Source organism: Ambystoma mexicanum, chromosome 1p (genome assembly GCF_040938575.1).
Source record: "Ambystoma mexicanum isolate Mex_15411 chromosome 1p, UKY_AmexF1_1, whole genome shotgun sequence".
In the NCBI taxonomy this organism is placed as follows: Eukaryota; Metazoa; Chordata; class Amphibia; order Caudata; family Ambystomatidae; genus Ambystoma; species Ambystoma mexicanum.
Window position 1 is genome coordinate 635,165,493 of NC_090921.1, and position 15,288 is coordinate 635,180,780.

General features: G+C 46.4%; 1 protein-coding gene across 2 annotated transcripts in view; it reads left to right on the top strand.

The window, feature by feature from the left end:
• Nucleotides 1–15,288, top strand: part of LOC138577796 (FYN-binding protein 1-like) — a 565,956-nt gene that overhangs the window by 519,882 nt on the left and 30,786 nt on the right. For both annotated transcript variants that reach the window (XM_069649655.1, XM_069649656.1), the window contains one exon: nt 14,613–14,646. In XM_069649655.1, the coding sequence (XP_069505756.1) occupies nt 14,613–14,646 (34 nt within the window). The remainder of the gene's footprint in view (nt 1–14,612; nt 14,647–15,288) is intronic.

The following is a 15,288-nucleotide window of genomic DNA, read 5'->3' on the forward strand; positions in this document are numbered from 1 at the left end:
TGTTTGGGGAAGTATGCAGTGTGAGTTACTTCCAGGACGATATTTTAGTTTGGGGAAAGGATCACAGTGAATACTATGAGACAGTGGTTTATGTAATGGACATTTTGAAGAACAGTGGTTTAGCAAAGTTTCAGGTGGGTGTTTTCAGTGTTACTTATTTATGACATACGTTGGACGTGAATGGGCTCAAACCTAGGGAAGATTTGGCAAAGGTAATGAGGGAGGCCCCTTCCCATGTGAACAAGGAACAGTTGAGGTTGTTCCTGGGAACTACAGAGTACTACGTGAAATGTATTCTGTCATATGCTGAGAAAACTGTGTGTATGCATGCACTTTTGAAGAAAGGTTTTAGATTTGAGTGGTCACAATGTTGTCAGGAGTTTGTCAAGTTGAAGGAGGATGCGAATAAGGCTCCCTCCTTGACTTTGTTCAATCCTAAAAGTAAGACTGTGGTCACTGTGGACGCGAGTGACATGGGTCTAGGTGTGATTTTGGAGCAGTGGCAGGATGGTCAGTTCAGACCGATTGCATTTGCGTCTAGAGTTTTTAGGGATGCAGAGAGGCATTATCCTTTGATTGAGAGGGAAGTTTTGACAGCCTGTTGGGCATTAAAACATTTCAGGACATTTCAATGGGGTATTCTGTATGTGATTTGGATGGATCACAAACCACTTACATATGTGCTGACTACCAAGGGCATGGGGTCTGTATCTCCAAGGATAGCAAAGTGGATGGTGGATTTACAAGAGTACAATTTCAGAGTGGAATATATTACAGGGTTCCAAGAATGTGGTTGTGGATTGTTTGTCCCGGTTACCTGTGTTTGATTCCTTTGGGGGCGTGGAGGGAGAAAGGAGCAACCAGGTTGCATCCAAGCTTCCTGTTGTTGATAAGGATGAGTGGGACAAGGAGAGTGTAGTTGACTTTGGGTTGTTGTGGATCAAGAATGGTCTGCTTGTTAGCTGGGAGAATGTTTATGTCAAGGAAGCAGGGAAGGCATATGGGCATATTCTGAGTGAGTTGGCAGAGGGCCCGAGGGGCGTTTCAAGAGGTGACAGGTTAGTTCCTCCTCTTAGTTTGAGGAGCAAGTTGGTTGAGCTGGCGCACAGAGTTCATTTGGGTAGGTCATTGACTAAAAGAAGATAGTGAGAGTCATACTGGAGGAGATGGCAGTGAAAGAGTGTGTGGCCTGTGTAGTAAGTGACAAAAGCGAAGAGTTACGTACGGAGCCTATTTATCTTGTAGAGGTTCCGGGTAAAGTTTGATCAATGGTAGCTTTAGACATCATGGGTACCATGGATGGTCTTGGTGGAGAGCTCAGATTGGTGGTGGTTTTGATGGATTACACTTTGTGGTGGCTGGAGGCGGCTGTGTTGGAAACAGTGTTAACTGAGAAGATCATAGAATGGCTAATTAAGGTGGTTGACAGGGAAGGTGTTCCAGCTAGCATAGAGACGGACAGTGGTGTTCAATTTGTTTTGTTCTGCATGCAGCAGTTCTTCCGGATCTTCAGCATCAGACTTCATAGGACCTCTTTGTATAACCCTTCTGCAAATGGGTCAGCAGAAAGGATGAACCGATTTGGTAAAGGGGCAATTCAACTGGCTGTAGCGAATGGTTTGGGTTGGTGTGGAGTTGTATCAGAAATGCTCACCCTTCGTATTGATGATAGGTAGAAAGACGGATTCCAAGTTGAGGATGGCTGCCGTTGGTGGTGGGGTCCTCACTGAAGTGAATATGTCAGAGGTGTTAGAGAGAGTGCATTCTTGACAAGAGAGAGTGGGGGTGCAGTAGGCCAATAACAAACCCATTGGTGTTAAGATTGGGGATAGTGTCTGCGTGAAGAACCCAAGATTTGTTTCCAAGGGTGGAAGTGTGTACATGTCTCTGCGGTCTGTAGTGAAGGTTGGTGAAGGGTATGTGGTTCTGGATGATGGGACCCGGTAGAAGAAGAGGAGGATTGTGGTCGAGAGAGCAGCACCCACGGTGCCGGTATCGTGTGACACATCTGAGCTCACTTTGGGGCCCAGTCCTAGTTCTGTTGTTGAGGTGAATGAGGGTGTGTGTGAGGAGGGGGTTGTGCATAGGGCATAGGGAGGAGGATGCGGTGGCTGTGTCAGAGGGTGCGGTCCAGTGGTGTGCTCCAGGAGTTGCAGCGGATTCTGTTATTCCTAGGATGAGGTTGCCTCCTGTCAAATTGAGGAATTTTGTTTGGTGGGGTGTTTGGAAATTAGCTCCGTTTGCTGAGCTCTGTGTGTTGTAAGTTCAAAAATAAGCTCTTTGTGTTATTAACTTATCAAATGAATTTGATCTGTTTTGTTCATTTCTTTACTTCCTTCCTTGTTTTTCTTTGTTGGTTTTGTTTTCATGCAAAATGTTATTTTTGTGTTCATATATAGCGTCATTAAGGGGGGGAGAAGTGTTATAATGCAACCCTGCCATGTTTACTATTGGCCAGGGTTCCACATTCCTTTCTTTTGAGGGGCTTGACGGCTGGGAGGCCACAGGATCTGTTTCGTTACAATAAATCCTGTTTCACTTACCAGGTGGTGTGCCACGTACCTTATTTCACATTGCACTTTGAGGCAATAGCACAGTCCTGGACATTTCAATGTAATGGTTTCATGCCAAGCTTAGGAGCGTACTGAGAGGGTTTTTACTAAAGACAGCACAATGAGGGTATTACACCAAACGGTCATGCACAGAGGGAAAATCCTGACTCAGTTGACTCCTGCAGTACCACAACAAAAAGACCACTGAACTCTGATGATGACTTTGTAGGCTATTCTTGCACCACACAAAGCAGAACACTAAAATCTGATGTTCATTAAACCAGGAAGATCATTGTACATTGTTATCTCCAAACATTTTTATCATCAAACTAAGATGAGGATTGCTCTGTACAGTAATTACTCCATGGCGGGCACTCCACAGTGATTGTATTACACCAAACTGAGCACTGCATTGTAAGTCTACCACACCAATGAGAACACTGCGCTCTGAGGGTATCGCACCAGGTGGACCACATACTCAAAAAGCTATGCATCGAACGTAAAGGCATCATGCCATGCTGAGTATTGTGATGTTTCATACCAAGCTGATCACTGCACTTTGAGGGTACAATGCCATATTTTAAAATGGTCTGTGAGGGTTTCAGACCAAGCTGAACACTTCCTGACATGTAAGTGACTTCAGTCTATTACGGTACAATACATCAATTGTGCACTGTTTGACTATGCAATGCAAGGTTCTTTATTGGCACAAGATAGACAAATGTTGCCATAGTAAATACATAAGACATAAAATATTACATTCCCTCCAGTAGTGGTCCTTTCAGTTTCCTGCATTTTCCTAAGAGTTTTAAATGCTTTATGCACTGTGTCTCCTCTGTTGACTTGTGTAGACATGTCTTGCTGTTCTTTTTGCAAAATCTGGTGGTTGTCCGAGAATGATGCAGGCTGTTCTTGTCCTATTTTATGGTTCTATGTGGCTTCATCCCCAGAATTGTTATAGTGTATAGTGTACTGTTTGATCGTAGCAGTTTCACTGTTGCATTCCAATCGTTTTCTTCCCCTGCGAGCTCTCTCCCCTATCTCTGTATATTATGCAGTGGTTACCAATTTACATTCACCAAACTGTACACTATAATATTTCTGGGGATGAAACCACTGCAGTCCCCTTTTTTATTTACAAAGACATCCTTACTCTTACCAGATGTAATACAGTGGGGCTAATTCTGAGACTGCCAGTCCGGAAACAACGATGCCGGTAAGCTTACCGGCACTGTTGTTTCCAGACCGGCATATTACAGGTTTCCCTGCCGGAGCCGCTATGTTCGACAGGTCTGACCCTGCCGGGCACAGTGCAACGGTAGGCAGACCGTCATGGAAGCACCAGCCCTGTTAACAATGGTGCCGATTAACTTCCCATGTTTCAGGGGTTTGTTATTAGCAGATAACATGCCTCTGGTTTTCCAATTGACCAGGTGCTCCACGAACCCGTTCCGTACATAATCCGAATCTGTGATTATGACCAGTTCGTGGAGTTGATGTTGGACAGCAGTGAGGATGGCCTGATGCACAGCCATCAACTCTGCCAGCTGACTACTTTGGGGACCAATTTTGTATCCAGCGGAGGGTTCTGGAAACTTCTTCACCCATGCATTCCCTACGCCGGCCACCAGTTCTTTCTCCCCGTTGTTGTCAACATGGTACGAGCATCCATCCACATAGACAGTGCGCATTTCCTCACACTTGTCTTCTTCAAAGACTTTGTGTGGGGAATTAAGGTATGCTTCCATGTTGTCCTTGATTTTTAGACTTTCGTCCTCGAGACAGTTTTCTCTGGCACAATCATGCAAGTCAGCCAGACCTTGCGCGAGGGGACTCTTCTTGTTTTGGCCATATCTGACCTCCACAGGAAAGCCTTGCATTGACAGAATCCAGGAAGTAATTCGGGAATTACTCACATTTCCGGCCCGGATTCTATCACTCTGGAGATATTGCAGAGGCTGGTGTGGAGTCTCCACTATGATGTATTCCCCCTGGATAAACGGGCGGTAATTCGTCAATGCCCACACCGTTGCCAGGAGTGCCTTCTCACAATCGTTTTGCTCGCATAGGAGATTACTTTATTGACCTTGTCATGCTTTTGGTATAATACTGCCGTCAAGCACGTATTAGAGAACCCTGTCTCCAGGAAGAACTCCTTGTTTCTGACAGGGTAAGCTAGGCAAGGCGCTTGTGAGAGGCTTCTTTTGAGTTGTCTTACTGCCTCGGATTGTTCTGGACTCCATTCCCACTTGAACCCCCCTTCAGGAGATGAATCAGGGGTCTAGTGATCTCTGCGTAGCCCTCAATGAACTTTCTGCTGTAATTAGTCAGTCCAAGGAGGCTCCTTAGTTCCCGCAGAGTTGTGGGATCCTTCAGTTTCTGGAGTGCTTCCACTTTCTTTTCTTGGGGACATCTCATGCCCCAAGAAATTAACACGGGTTCTACACCACTGTGCTTTCTGAAAGGAAAGTTTTGCTCCGGAGGCCCTCAACTGTGTCAGAACATAACGGATCTCCGCTATGTGTTCCTCCACAGATGAACTTTTGATGTGGACATCATCTACATAAGCCAGGTTTCCCCTCGCACCCAGGTCGGGCATGGCCTTATGTAGGAAAATGTTGAATTCATTGCCGGAGTGGAGGTATCCGAAGGGAGTCCGGGTCCATGTGTACTGCTGGCCCCCAAAGGTAAAAGCCAGTTTGTATTGGTCCTCCCTACTGACAGGCACAGTCCAGTATCCATTGGTCAGGTCTATTGCTGTGAATACCTGTGACCCTTGAATCTGGGCCAGCCCTTGGTCAATGTAGGACAGAGGCCATCGGGAAGTATGGACCCGTTTGTTGAGCTCCCTAAGGTCGGCGCAGAGTCTCCACTGGCCGTTTGGCTTCAATATTCCCAGCACCGGATTATTGAAGGTGCTGTGTACTGGACGGATTATTCCCCGGGACTCAAGGTTCTTAATTATTTCAGTAAGGGACTCCATGGATGCGAGAGGCAAACAATATTGCTTCACAAACACTGGAGTCATTCCAGGGTCCGTGGGAATTGTTGTGGTGTGGATGTCGGTGCGACCACAGTCATATGAGTCTAACGCAAAGAGATCTTGGAAATCCAAGAAAACTTGTTTCAACTTTTGCTTCTGTTCCAGAGTCACGCAGGCATCAGCTAGGTTGACTCTCTCTTCCACCATCTGCCTGAAGCCTGGAAAGACTTCTGGTTTGGCTATCTCAGCGGCCTCCTCAAACTGGGTGGAGAAGTCCCTGGTCAGAGTGCCGATTTGGACTGGAAGCTTCAGGTGGGAAAGGCAGCCCTCATGGACCTGGAAGATCACCTCATCCCTCCTGAAGTCACAAGTCACATCTTCCTTACCATAAGGGCAAGAAGTGTACACCAGGAATTTCCCCCCATGCCGGGTGAAAATCCTGTCTGGTGTTGTATTGTCCTCACTGTCACTGTCAAAACAGTCCTTGGGGATTGGTCCTAACAGTTTATTTCCTAAATCAATGGAGAAATGTCGGTCATCAACCGCCATTCCAATAATGGTGCCTGCGGCTAGAGTAATACTCTTTAAGTCGCTGTTATCCACCTCTATTGGAATGGTGTCATGTTCTATGTTGACTAATGGTGTTGGGTTTACCCCTAACCCTTGATGTTGGAGAGAAGCATTTAGATGAATATAAGCATCAGGGTTTTTCAATGTTTGTCCTCTTTTAACTTTCACTTCCAGGGAGAATTGTCGGGTCCTTTCTGGGATGGTGACTTCCTCTTTGATCTGAATTTCAACTGCATAAGGTAGCAATTGAGCTGACCTAAATGCTTTTTCTGGATCATCAAAGCCCATCGGATTATCCGCTAATTGGGACCAAGCTTTGAAGTTTATTAGGTCCAAACTAATGGCAAAGCGATTGAGAATATCACTGCCTAAGTAAAAGGCGGCAGTGGCGTCTCGCACGACCCAACAATTATGGACTATGCTCTTGTTGCCAATGGAGATTTTGAGCATACACCTGCTTGGCAGGAGATGTTTTGAATTGGGTACTTCCAGGTCCATATCCCATTTGTCTATCAGTTTGAATGTGGGAATGGCTGGATCTTTTGGGAGTTGGCGAAACATGGCTTCGCTGATGAAGCTCTTACCGTTGTTCACGCACACTCGGGCGAGAACAGAGTCCTTCCCCTCATTTAACTGAACAGGGATGAACAACTGATCTCCAATTTGCTGAATATCAGCCAGGCTCTGAGCTGATTTCACATCTTTCTGGACTATAGGAGTGGGAATGTCTGATTGTGGATTGGTCAAGAATTTCAGTGTTTCCTTCCAGTGTGGAATACCACCTTAAACTGGAAGTAAGGTTGATTTTCAGAAATAGAGAGGACCCCCCACCACCAGTCTGTTGTCCTACTGCTATTACTGTCACATCTGGAATTTGGTTGTTCTGGAAGTGAAATTCTACTTGGTCAGATTTTTGTTCAACCATGTGGCAGGTGCTGTTTAAACTAACATGGTTGACACTCTGTTTTAATTTTATTGGTCGGCTAGTCTGGGTCCAGAGGACCTTGTTTACGCAATCTATTAGGGGTGACAACCTTCTCAGGAGGTCGTTCCCTAGTAAACAAGGGGTGCCCTCTGGAGTCACTACTATGACCGGGTGTTTCACCTTGTGTCTGCCAATTTTGATGTCCAAATCTGCAGTCCCCTCAACAGGAATTTCCTTCCCGTCAAAGTTCTGCAGTTGTCCAGGAAGAGAGGTGAGAGGAATACGGTAATTCTCCCCCCTTCCTGAATTTAGTTCATCAAAGGCCCTTTTGGACAGAAGGGTAGCTTGGGATCCAGTGTCCACCAGTGCCGAAATTGTACCCTGCCCCTGTACTTGTACCGGGGCATAATATCTTCCCTCCTTCTCCTCAAGGGGGCACAGATAATGCACATTTTTGGACAATTGGTGGGCTAACTTTCTGGTTTTGGACATTGCTAGCGAAGAGATTTGGGCAGAATTCTGTGGAGAGCCTGGGGAATCTGAAAGAAAAAGTTGGCAACTGGAAATAGTTTCGGGTTCTGGGCCGTCCCCCCTTTTTGGAGGCTGTCATCAGGATGGGTTTGACCCATGGGATTTTGGTATTGTCGGTTCTGGGATGAGATGATGGGCGGCGGTAGCTCAGTCTCCACATCTCCCCAGTCTGAATTGGCATCCCTTGGGACCCATTTTTCCTTGGGAGGAGTTCCCCCATCTCTGAAGGAGAAGATCCTTTTCCCAGGATCTTCTGAGGACCCCTCTCCCTCGAATTGGAAGACCTGTACCTCCTCCACAAAGTGGGTCTGTTTGGGTCCTTTGTTTCTCCTACCCCCCTCTGCTCCTTGGGAGGCAGGCTTTCAGGGGCAGGAGATTTTGTTTCCGGTTCCTGGTTTTCCAGGGGTTGTTTCCAAGTTGGGAAGGAAGCTTCCTCCAAGGCTTCACACCCCCCTTCCCTTTGTGCCTCCTCCCTGGGAACCGGTGGGTTATCGGGGTGCTGCCCACCGTCATTGTTCTGGAGCACCAGGTCCAGAGTTTGGGGCATTCTGCGGTGGCATGCTCATCTGAGGGTTCTGTTGAGCCCTCATTATGTGACCCAGATCGCGTGCCATATTTTGGACCTGGCGCTCAAGTTGTGAAACCTGCTCAGGCTGATACGGGGCTCTATTTTCTCCCCTGGGCTGATACCGGGAAGGGTAGCTATCCCTTCTCTGGTAATACCCCGGATTGGGAAGATTTGGGTACCCCTCCACCCTTGGCCTCCCCTCTCCCGGATTAGGTTGTCTGGGCTCAGGGAATTGGGGAAAGAAGGATGGATGATTTTGGGGCTGGAAATTGGGTGGATACCTGGGGAAAGAGTTCTGCCCAGGATTTGGAGAATTTCTGCCCTCCTGTGGGAAGTTGGGAGGGAAGTTCCCTGGGTTAGGTGCTTGGCTGGATCCCCCCCCTTGGGCTGGAGGAGTCCACACATAACCCAGGATGGGTCGGTTTCCCTTGTAGCGGGGACTTACATAATCAGGGGAGCGAGGGACCCCATTTGTGGGACTACCTCCTCGACTCCCTGTCTGTGACTGGCCCGAGGGCCTTCTGGGCTGTGAATTATTTGGCGCAGGCAGGTTTTTAGGCCCCCCATCTCCAAATCTAAAACGGGGGCAACCTTTACCTCTGCCACCTTGGTAGCAGCAGGGGTCCTGGTTGGTTTGGGGCTTTTCTGCGCATTACTTTTGTTTTCTATGGGCTTCTGCACCTCATAGATCCAGGTGGCTTGCTCAATGACCCAGTCTAAAGATCTTTTCTCGTGAAAATCTCTCACAAGCTGGGTCATTATGTATTTGGGTAAGGCATGGAAAAACGTATTGATAAATTCTCTGCTATCCGTGCGCACCCTTCTGGTGGTCTGCGCAAAAGCACGCTTTAATTGTTGCACAAACTCTTGTGGGGCCTGATCCTCCCCACATTGCAAATTGTAGGCTGCCTTGCGAGCCTCTTGAGGATTTCTGTGCACAGAAAAATGTTTCAAGATGGCCGCTCTGTATGTGGACCACCTTGAATGGTTTTGATCCGCCAGCCCTGCAAAGAAACTGGAGTATTCTGGTGAGAAGGTCCATTTGACGTACTGGATGCAGCTACTGGTGTCCTTCAAATGGAAAGTCTCCATCATTTGCTCATAGAGCTCCAAGTGTTCCCAAACAGAATACTTGGCGTTCTTATGATAAGACGTGATGACACTCCTTATTGCCTTTATTTGTTTCAATGGGTCCTTAAGCAAGGCCCTTTTTGCCTTATTGGCCTTTTTGGTTCGGGTAACCCTGGTCCATTCATCCTCTGACTCAGAAGCACTGCTCCCAGAGGTGCCCGTCTGATCTTCCAGGTTTTCCCGGATTCTGCGAGCCTGGGAATGGCTGGCAGAATGTGGGGACCTGGTCTCCTGTGTCCTGTAATGCTCAGAGGAGTCTTCAGATCCCACCTTGCTGCCAGGATTTGATGGGCACCCCCCCCACTGACCTAACTGGGCAGAGGTTTTCAGGATGCCCTTAATGGGCCTACTCTCCTGGGGTTCCCCACTAAATTGCACTCTGCTTGGGTGCCCATACCCGGATGCCCGCCCAACCATTCCTGGAAGGTACTGGCCTATGAGCCCCATACTTCTAGCTGGATAGTAATCTGCCATCCCCGTGGCCCTGGGCTCATGTGCGCGAGGGGACATGGGGGTGGCAGAGTCCAGGGACTGGGAGAGATGAAGGCCTCTGGTACTAGGGCTCCTGAGGTTATGCTCAGGAGTTTCTCTTTCCCAGCGAACCTCATCCCTATCCACCCCTGCTCCCTGTTGCAATGCAAGAGCCTGTGCTTTCAGTTCCTCAGTTAAGGCCTTACTAGACTCTATCAGTCTCTCCTGCATCGCTACCTGTTGCTGGAGCCTATCATTGTTCTGGCAGAGAGCCTCATTCTCTCTCTTTGCCTCCTGATTGGTCCTGGAGTACTGGGCCAGTCTCTGCTGCAGAAGGGTTACCTCCTGCATTGTGTCCCTATTGGCCTGCTCCTTTCTTGCCAGAGCATCCTCCACCCTCCTGGTGTGCTCTAACAAGTTCTGGTGTTCTTTTTGGAGGTCACCCAGTCCCTGGAGGGCCAGGTGAGTTTCTTCCATTTTCCTTTTTAAGTGGCAGACTTCCTGGCCTAAGGTATCCCTTTCCTGACTAAGAGCCTGCATCTGTGCCGCCAGGTCGTCCCTTTGCCTTTGGAAGGCACCAGCTTTCTGGCGCTCCTGATCAAACTCTGCCTGGGTATCCAGGTCCTTCAGAATCAATTTATGGCTTTCCTCTTTTTCCCTATATAGGTGGCTTTGCAGGGTGACTACCTGCTCAGCACATGCCCTATTGAAGCCTAACTGTTGCTCCAGCTTTTTCTGGCTCTGCAGTAGGGAGTCCAAACCTTCTTGGTATTCCTTCTGCAAGGCCAGCAATCTGGTATCCTGGTCAGCCTTTTCCTGTTGCAGCACATCCATATCCTCCTTTATTTTAGTGATGTACTGTCTGCTGTCCTTTTCTGACTCCTGGCTCCTGAGCAGCCTCTGCTCAGAAGAGTCCAGATCAGATTGGGCCTTCTCTAACGCCATCCGTTGCCTATTTGCCAGATCTTGGCCTTCAGCACATTTGTCCTGCATGGCTCCCATATATAGGTACAAATATGCCGCTATCCTGGCAATCTTATTATGTTCATCTTTGGCTTTAGGGGCCATATATAGTTCACTCAGGGCCACATGTAGGGGACCCTGATCTCTCCATATATCTGACCCTGTTTCAGTGACCTGTTGCGCGATTGCCTGCAACCAGACCGTTTGGTCCTGATTAGTCCACTCACCTCTCACAAATAGCTTATGTAAGAAGTGCTCTCTGGCTATTTTGATGTCTACCAGTGTCGTCATTCTGGAATTTGAGTTCCTTCCTGACTTACAGAAATTTGTATTTTATTTTTGCAAAACAGACCGTTTCCTTAGAGCGTTCCTTTGAGGAGTGCTTTACAGCGTGGTGATCCGACCGGATGTATGTCTCCTGTCAGTTAGCACACTCTATTAATCTGCACAAGTGATAGATCTAACCCAGAATCTCCGGCTACGTGCCCCCACTTTTGTAAGCGATATTCAATCAACACTACAGCTAAGTCAATGCCTAGTCTGGGATGCTGAGGAAAACCCTTATTGATGTATTTATATGTCCAGTTCAGTACTCTGGATGACAGCCCTTGTATAACACCCCCCTCTTAGAATCCCCCTGACCCCACTGAGCCAAGAAGTAGGTTTGTTTTGCAAATTAAAATGTTTATTTGAAAAATTAAACAATATATATGTGTCACACTTTTATAACAAATTAATATCTGATAGTACACTTAGACATATGATGTGGATCCACAATGAGTAATGTTACAGTGGTACACTTGATTACTTAGGAGTAGTATAGAGGATGAGGTAGCTGAAATGCTTTATGGTTTCAAGGAAATGCACTGATGAATGAAATGCAGTACAGAAAATAACTTGATATGGCTTCAACAAAAGACAATGTAATCACTTTTCCCCTGGTGGCAATTCACCCCCCCCCCTATATGCAATGCAAGGAGATGGCAGTAACACACACAATCTTCGGGAATACAATCAAATACAATACGGAATTCAGTCCCGCCCCCCCCCCCCCCCCAGCAAGCTTAGAGGAAACAGGCAGAAGTTTGAAATACAGGCCCAAAATGCTTTTAAATGTGATGGCAATGGATGGAAAAATGTGCTAACTGATTTTAATTCCCCCTAGAGATTCAGGGTGAGTGAGAGATGCTTGTTGGTATTAGTTCAGGCTCACTTTAGCAATGCTCTATGAGTTTTTACCAGGTTGCAAACGGATTTTAACAAAGGAAAGAATGGAGCTGCTATTTTGACAAGTGGAGAACTTGAGCCAAATCGCAAATTCGCGAGTGCGTAAATCGCGATTGCGGAAAAAGTATAGGGAGTAGGAAGTCGGTTCTAGGTTTGTTGGAAAGCCTAGAATCACAGCTTTAAAATGAAAGTTAAAACAGTTCCAGAGATACGGACGATTTAATAAAGGTAGATTTTCGAATTTAAAGGAAAACTCAAAATGACAGGTGACAGCTTGCAGCTGCAGAATTGACAGGTGACAGTTGTGCAGCTTTAAAAATGACAGATGACACGATTTCTAGGAGGCAGTTCTACTTAGGTTAAAATAGCTTGAATTAGATTATTTTAACTAAGAGATTGGTTCTGCACAGTTCTGCTAGGTACTCACAATATAAATTTGAAATAGGCCTCGTCACGGATCTGGTCAACACGTCCGGCGGCGTTTCTGTCTGCTCGGCGGGTCAATCAGGCACCGGTTCTGCTCACAGCGATCCGGATCTCTGGTTCTGCTCACAGCGGTCTGGGTCAGCTCTGCTCTGCTGGTCTAGCCTCTCTGGATACAGCGGCCTCTGGTTCTGGATACTGCTCTGTTTTCCGGTCCGGATCAAGTGGATTCTGGATGTAACACTGCTTTCTGGGTACTGGCAAAAGTTCTTGGCAAAAGAATTCAGACAGCTCACCCGGCTGTGGAATAGTTTGCAGATGATTTTAAGGATGCTGAGGCCTGCTGAGAAGAGTTCCCAGTTTGTGGGTTTAGGCCCTTGCTTTAAGTTCTAAAGTAAAGTTCTGGTCTTTGGAGATTGATGGATGTGAAGTCTGGAGTCTCCCGGCAGAGCATCCCGCAGAAAATGGAATTGAATCTCTCTACCTGTCCCAGCAGTCTCTTTTATGTGTTTTGTAAATGGGTGTGTGCCTTGGCCTATCTAAGCCTGCCCCTCTCTACTTGCCATTGGCCCAATTCTCCCCTCTCCCATGATTGGGGGAAGGAAATGGATTGGCATCATGATGAGGTCTGTTTATGGGTCAGAGGATCCTCTCCTGGTCAATTTGCCCACAAATCTATATTTGATTCAAATACATATTTCCCAGATACACAATTTGTTGAAATTACATGTACACATTATATATTCCTTATGGTCCATGCTTGTCCGCCTCTGATCTTCCTGGGGGCTTGCATTAAAAAATGACAACATTTTGCGCTTTTTGACTGGTTTACCAATATCGGACATTTACCAAAAATTACACACATGTGCGCAAGGAGTATGGACATTAATTGATGAAGTGTCAGATTTTTAACATGCAGACATTTGGAGTAAGACCCTATTTTCCGCTAGCAACCCCCCAGAATACACCACAGGGTCCGAACACCTCTTAAAACGTGCACAGAAAAATCACAAGAATAATGATATTACTTATATAATTCTGACAAGTCTGTACTATGAATTATCCATCTTTTTTAAAATTATGCTCTGACCCAGATGGGTGTGGTTTAGGTTCCAAAGCACATGGGGGAAGCTTCTGTCTGCCCCCGCCTCCAGCTCGGGTGGCTCCCAGAGGCACTTCTCCTCCCACTTCTCCCAAGAGGAAGCCACTTTACGGCCCCCCCAATATAGCATTTGCCTGAGTCCAGGACAAGGCTTTGTGCAACCTCCTGCCGGTGCCCCTCCCCTAATCTAATCAGAGAGGTGTCAACTCCTTTTGGTGGGGAAGCAGGATGCAGCTAGGCCTGGGAAGAGTGGCTGAGCAGGTTTCTCCTGTCGGGGGTAGTTGTCAGGCAGAATTCAGCTAAATGTCACTTTAGTTCCCAGTTTAAATCAAACTTACAATTTGTAACTATACATTAAATAATTACTTCCTTCAAGTCATTTCAGAATATAGTTTTACATTGTATCCACCTCTTAGCAAGTCTTTCCTTGGTCTGGTTTGGGTTCCTCTGTTCAGTTTTACACAAAAGTCTGGTGGTTTTAAAACACCGGCTTTCTGATAGTGGTGAGTACCGGTATTGCAACCATTTTTGGGATTAAGAAAATGAATTCCCCACAGTTCTGAGTTGCTTTTTGGCAATCAGCATTGCCATTCCCAATGGTTTCAGGCTACTGTGTGTGTAGCCCAATGGTGGTTTTAGGCAGTGCCCTCCTGTGCTCACAACATAGGCAAAAATGGGTGGCAGCCTATTCTTCATGTTTTCCCTGTGCACTCTCTTGGGAGTTCTGGCCATCATGATGTTTTCCATGCCAGTACTGCACAGTTTTATGGTAGGGCTTGTATGCATGGGTAAAAACATTCCACTGTGGTTTCCACTCCCATAGAGTCCTTTTGGACTCTATGGGAATGTGGACTTACAATTTACCGTCACCTGACTTTCCGGTCCGCTGTGGTTTTAAGCCCCCGGTGTTACCGGGAAGCCAGGCGCCAGTAAATATTCACGGGTCCGGCGGCAACCTGCCGGTATCACCAAAACAGTTACCGCCAGACCTGTAAGGAGAAAGGGTCTCTCTGTTTCTACTTGTACTATGTCACATTGTTGGCAGGTTCTGTTCACCCTTAGTGAAGACAGACTTAGTGAGGTATATCCCTCCCCTGTAACATTTTGTTTACCATACAATCAAGATTGCATCATTTTAAATCATGTATACATGTTTTCTCTTGCAGATGGTTATGTTCCCAGGCTGTACCTGCTGCAAGTGTAAGTATTGCAAAGAGTGTATATATTTTTTTATTTTTTTTTGTTTATGCTTCCTGAAAGTATAGCACATGGTCAGTCTAGCTATGTAGTAATATGTATCATATTTGCTTTACCTTTGATGTCAAGTAGGAACTGTCATAATGCATTAAAAAAGTAATTCAGACTGGTACTACTAGTGTCACTCTGCATTTACTTTCTTAATGTGGCAAGACATTTTAGAATTGGAATCAAGGGTAAAGCAAACATGATCAAAGTTATTATGTGGATAGCTTGGCCTATGGTGTCAGTCTGCATTTACTTACTGTGGCATGGCATTTGTTGCTTTTTATTTTACATCAAGTGTAAAGCATACATGATGACTGATATTATGTGGCTATACCGGCTTACATTGGTGGCACCAGTCTAGCCATATATACTTTGTGTGCCATGGCACTTTTGTACTTTGCATCAAGGGTAAAAGCAAACATAAGTGTGATTACTTGTAAGATGGCCTATCTTGGTATAGGTAGTATGCATATACTTGCTTTCAGCAGTATGGAGTTTTTTTTATTGTCTGGGAGTCCTTACATGGTAATACTGGCATAAATGAGTGGAGGATGCATGGACATTTATGGCCACAGCCAGCATAAAAATGTTTTATAT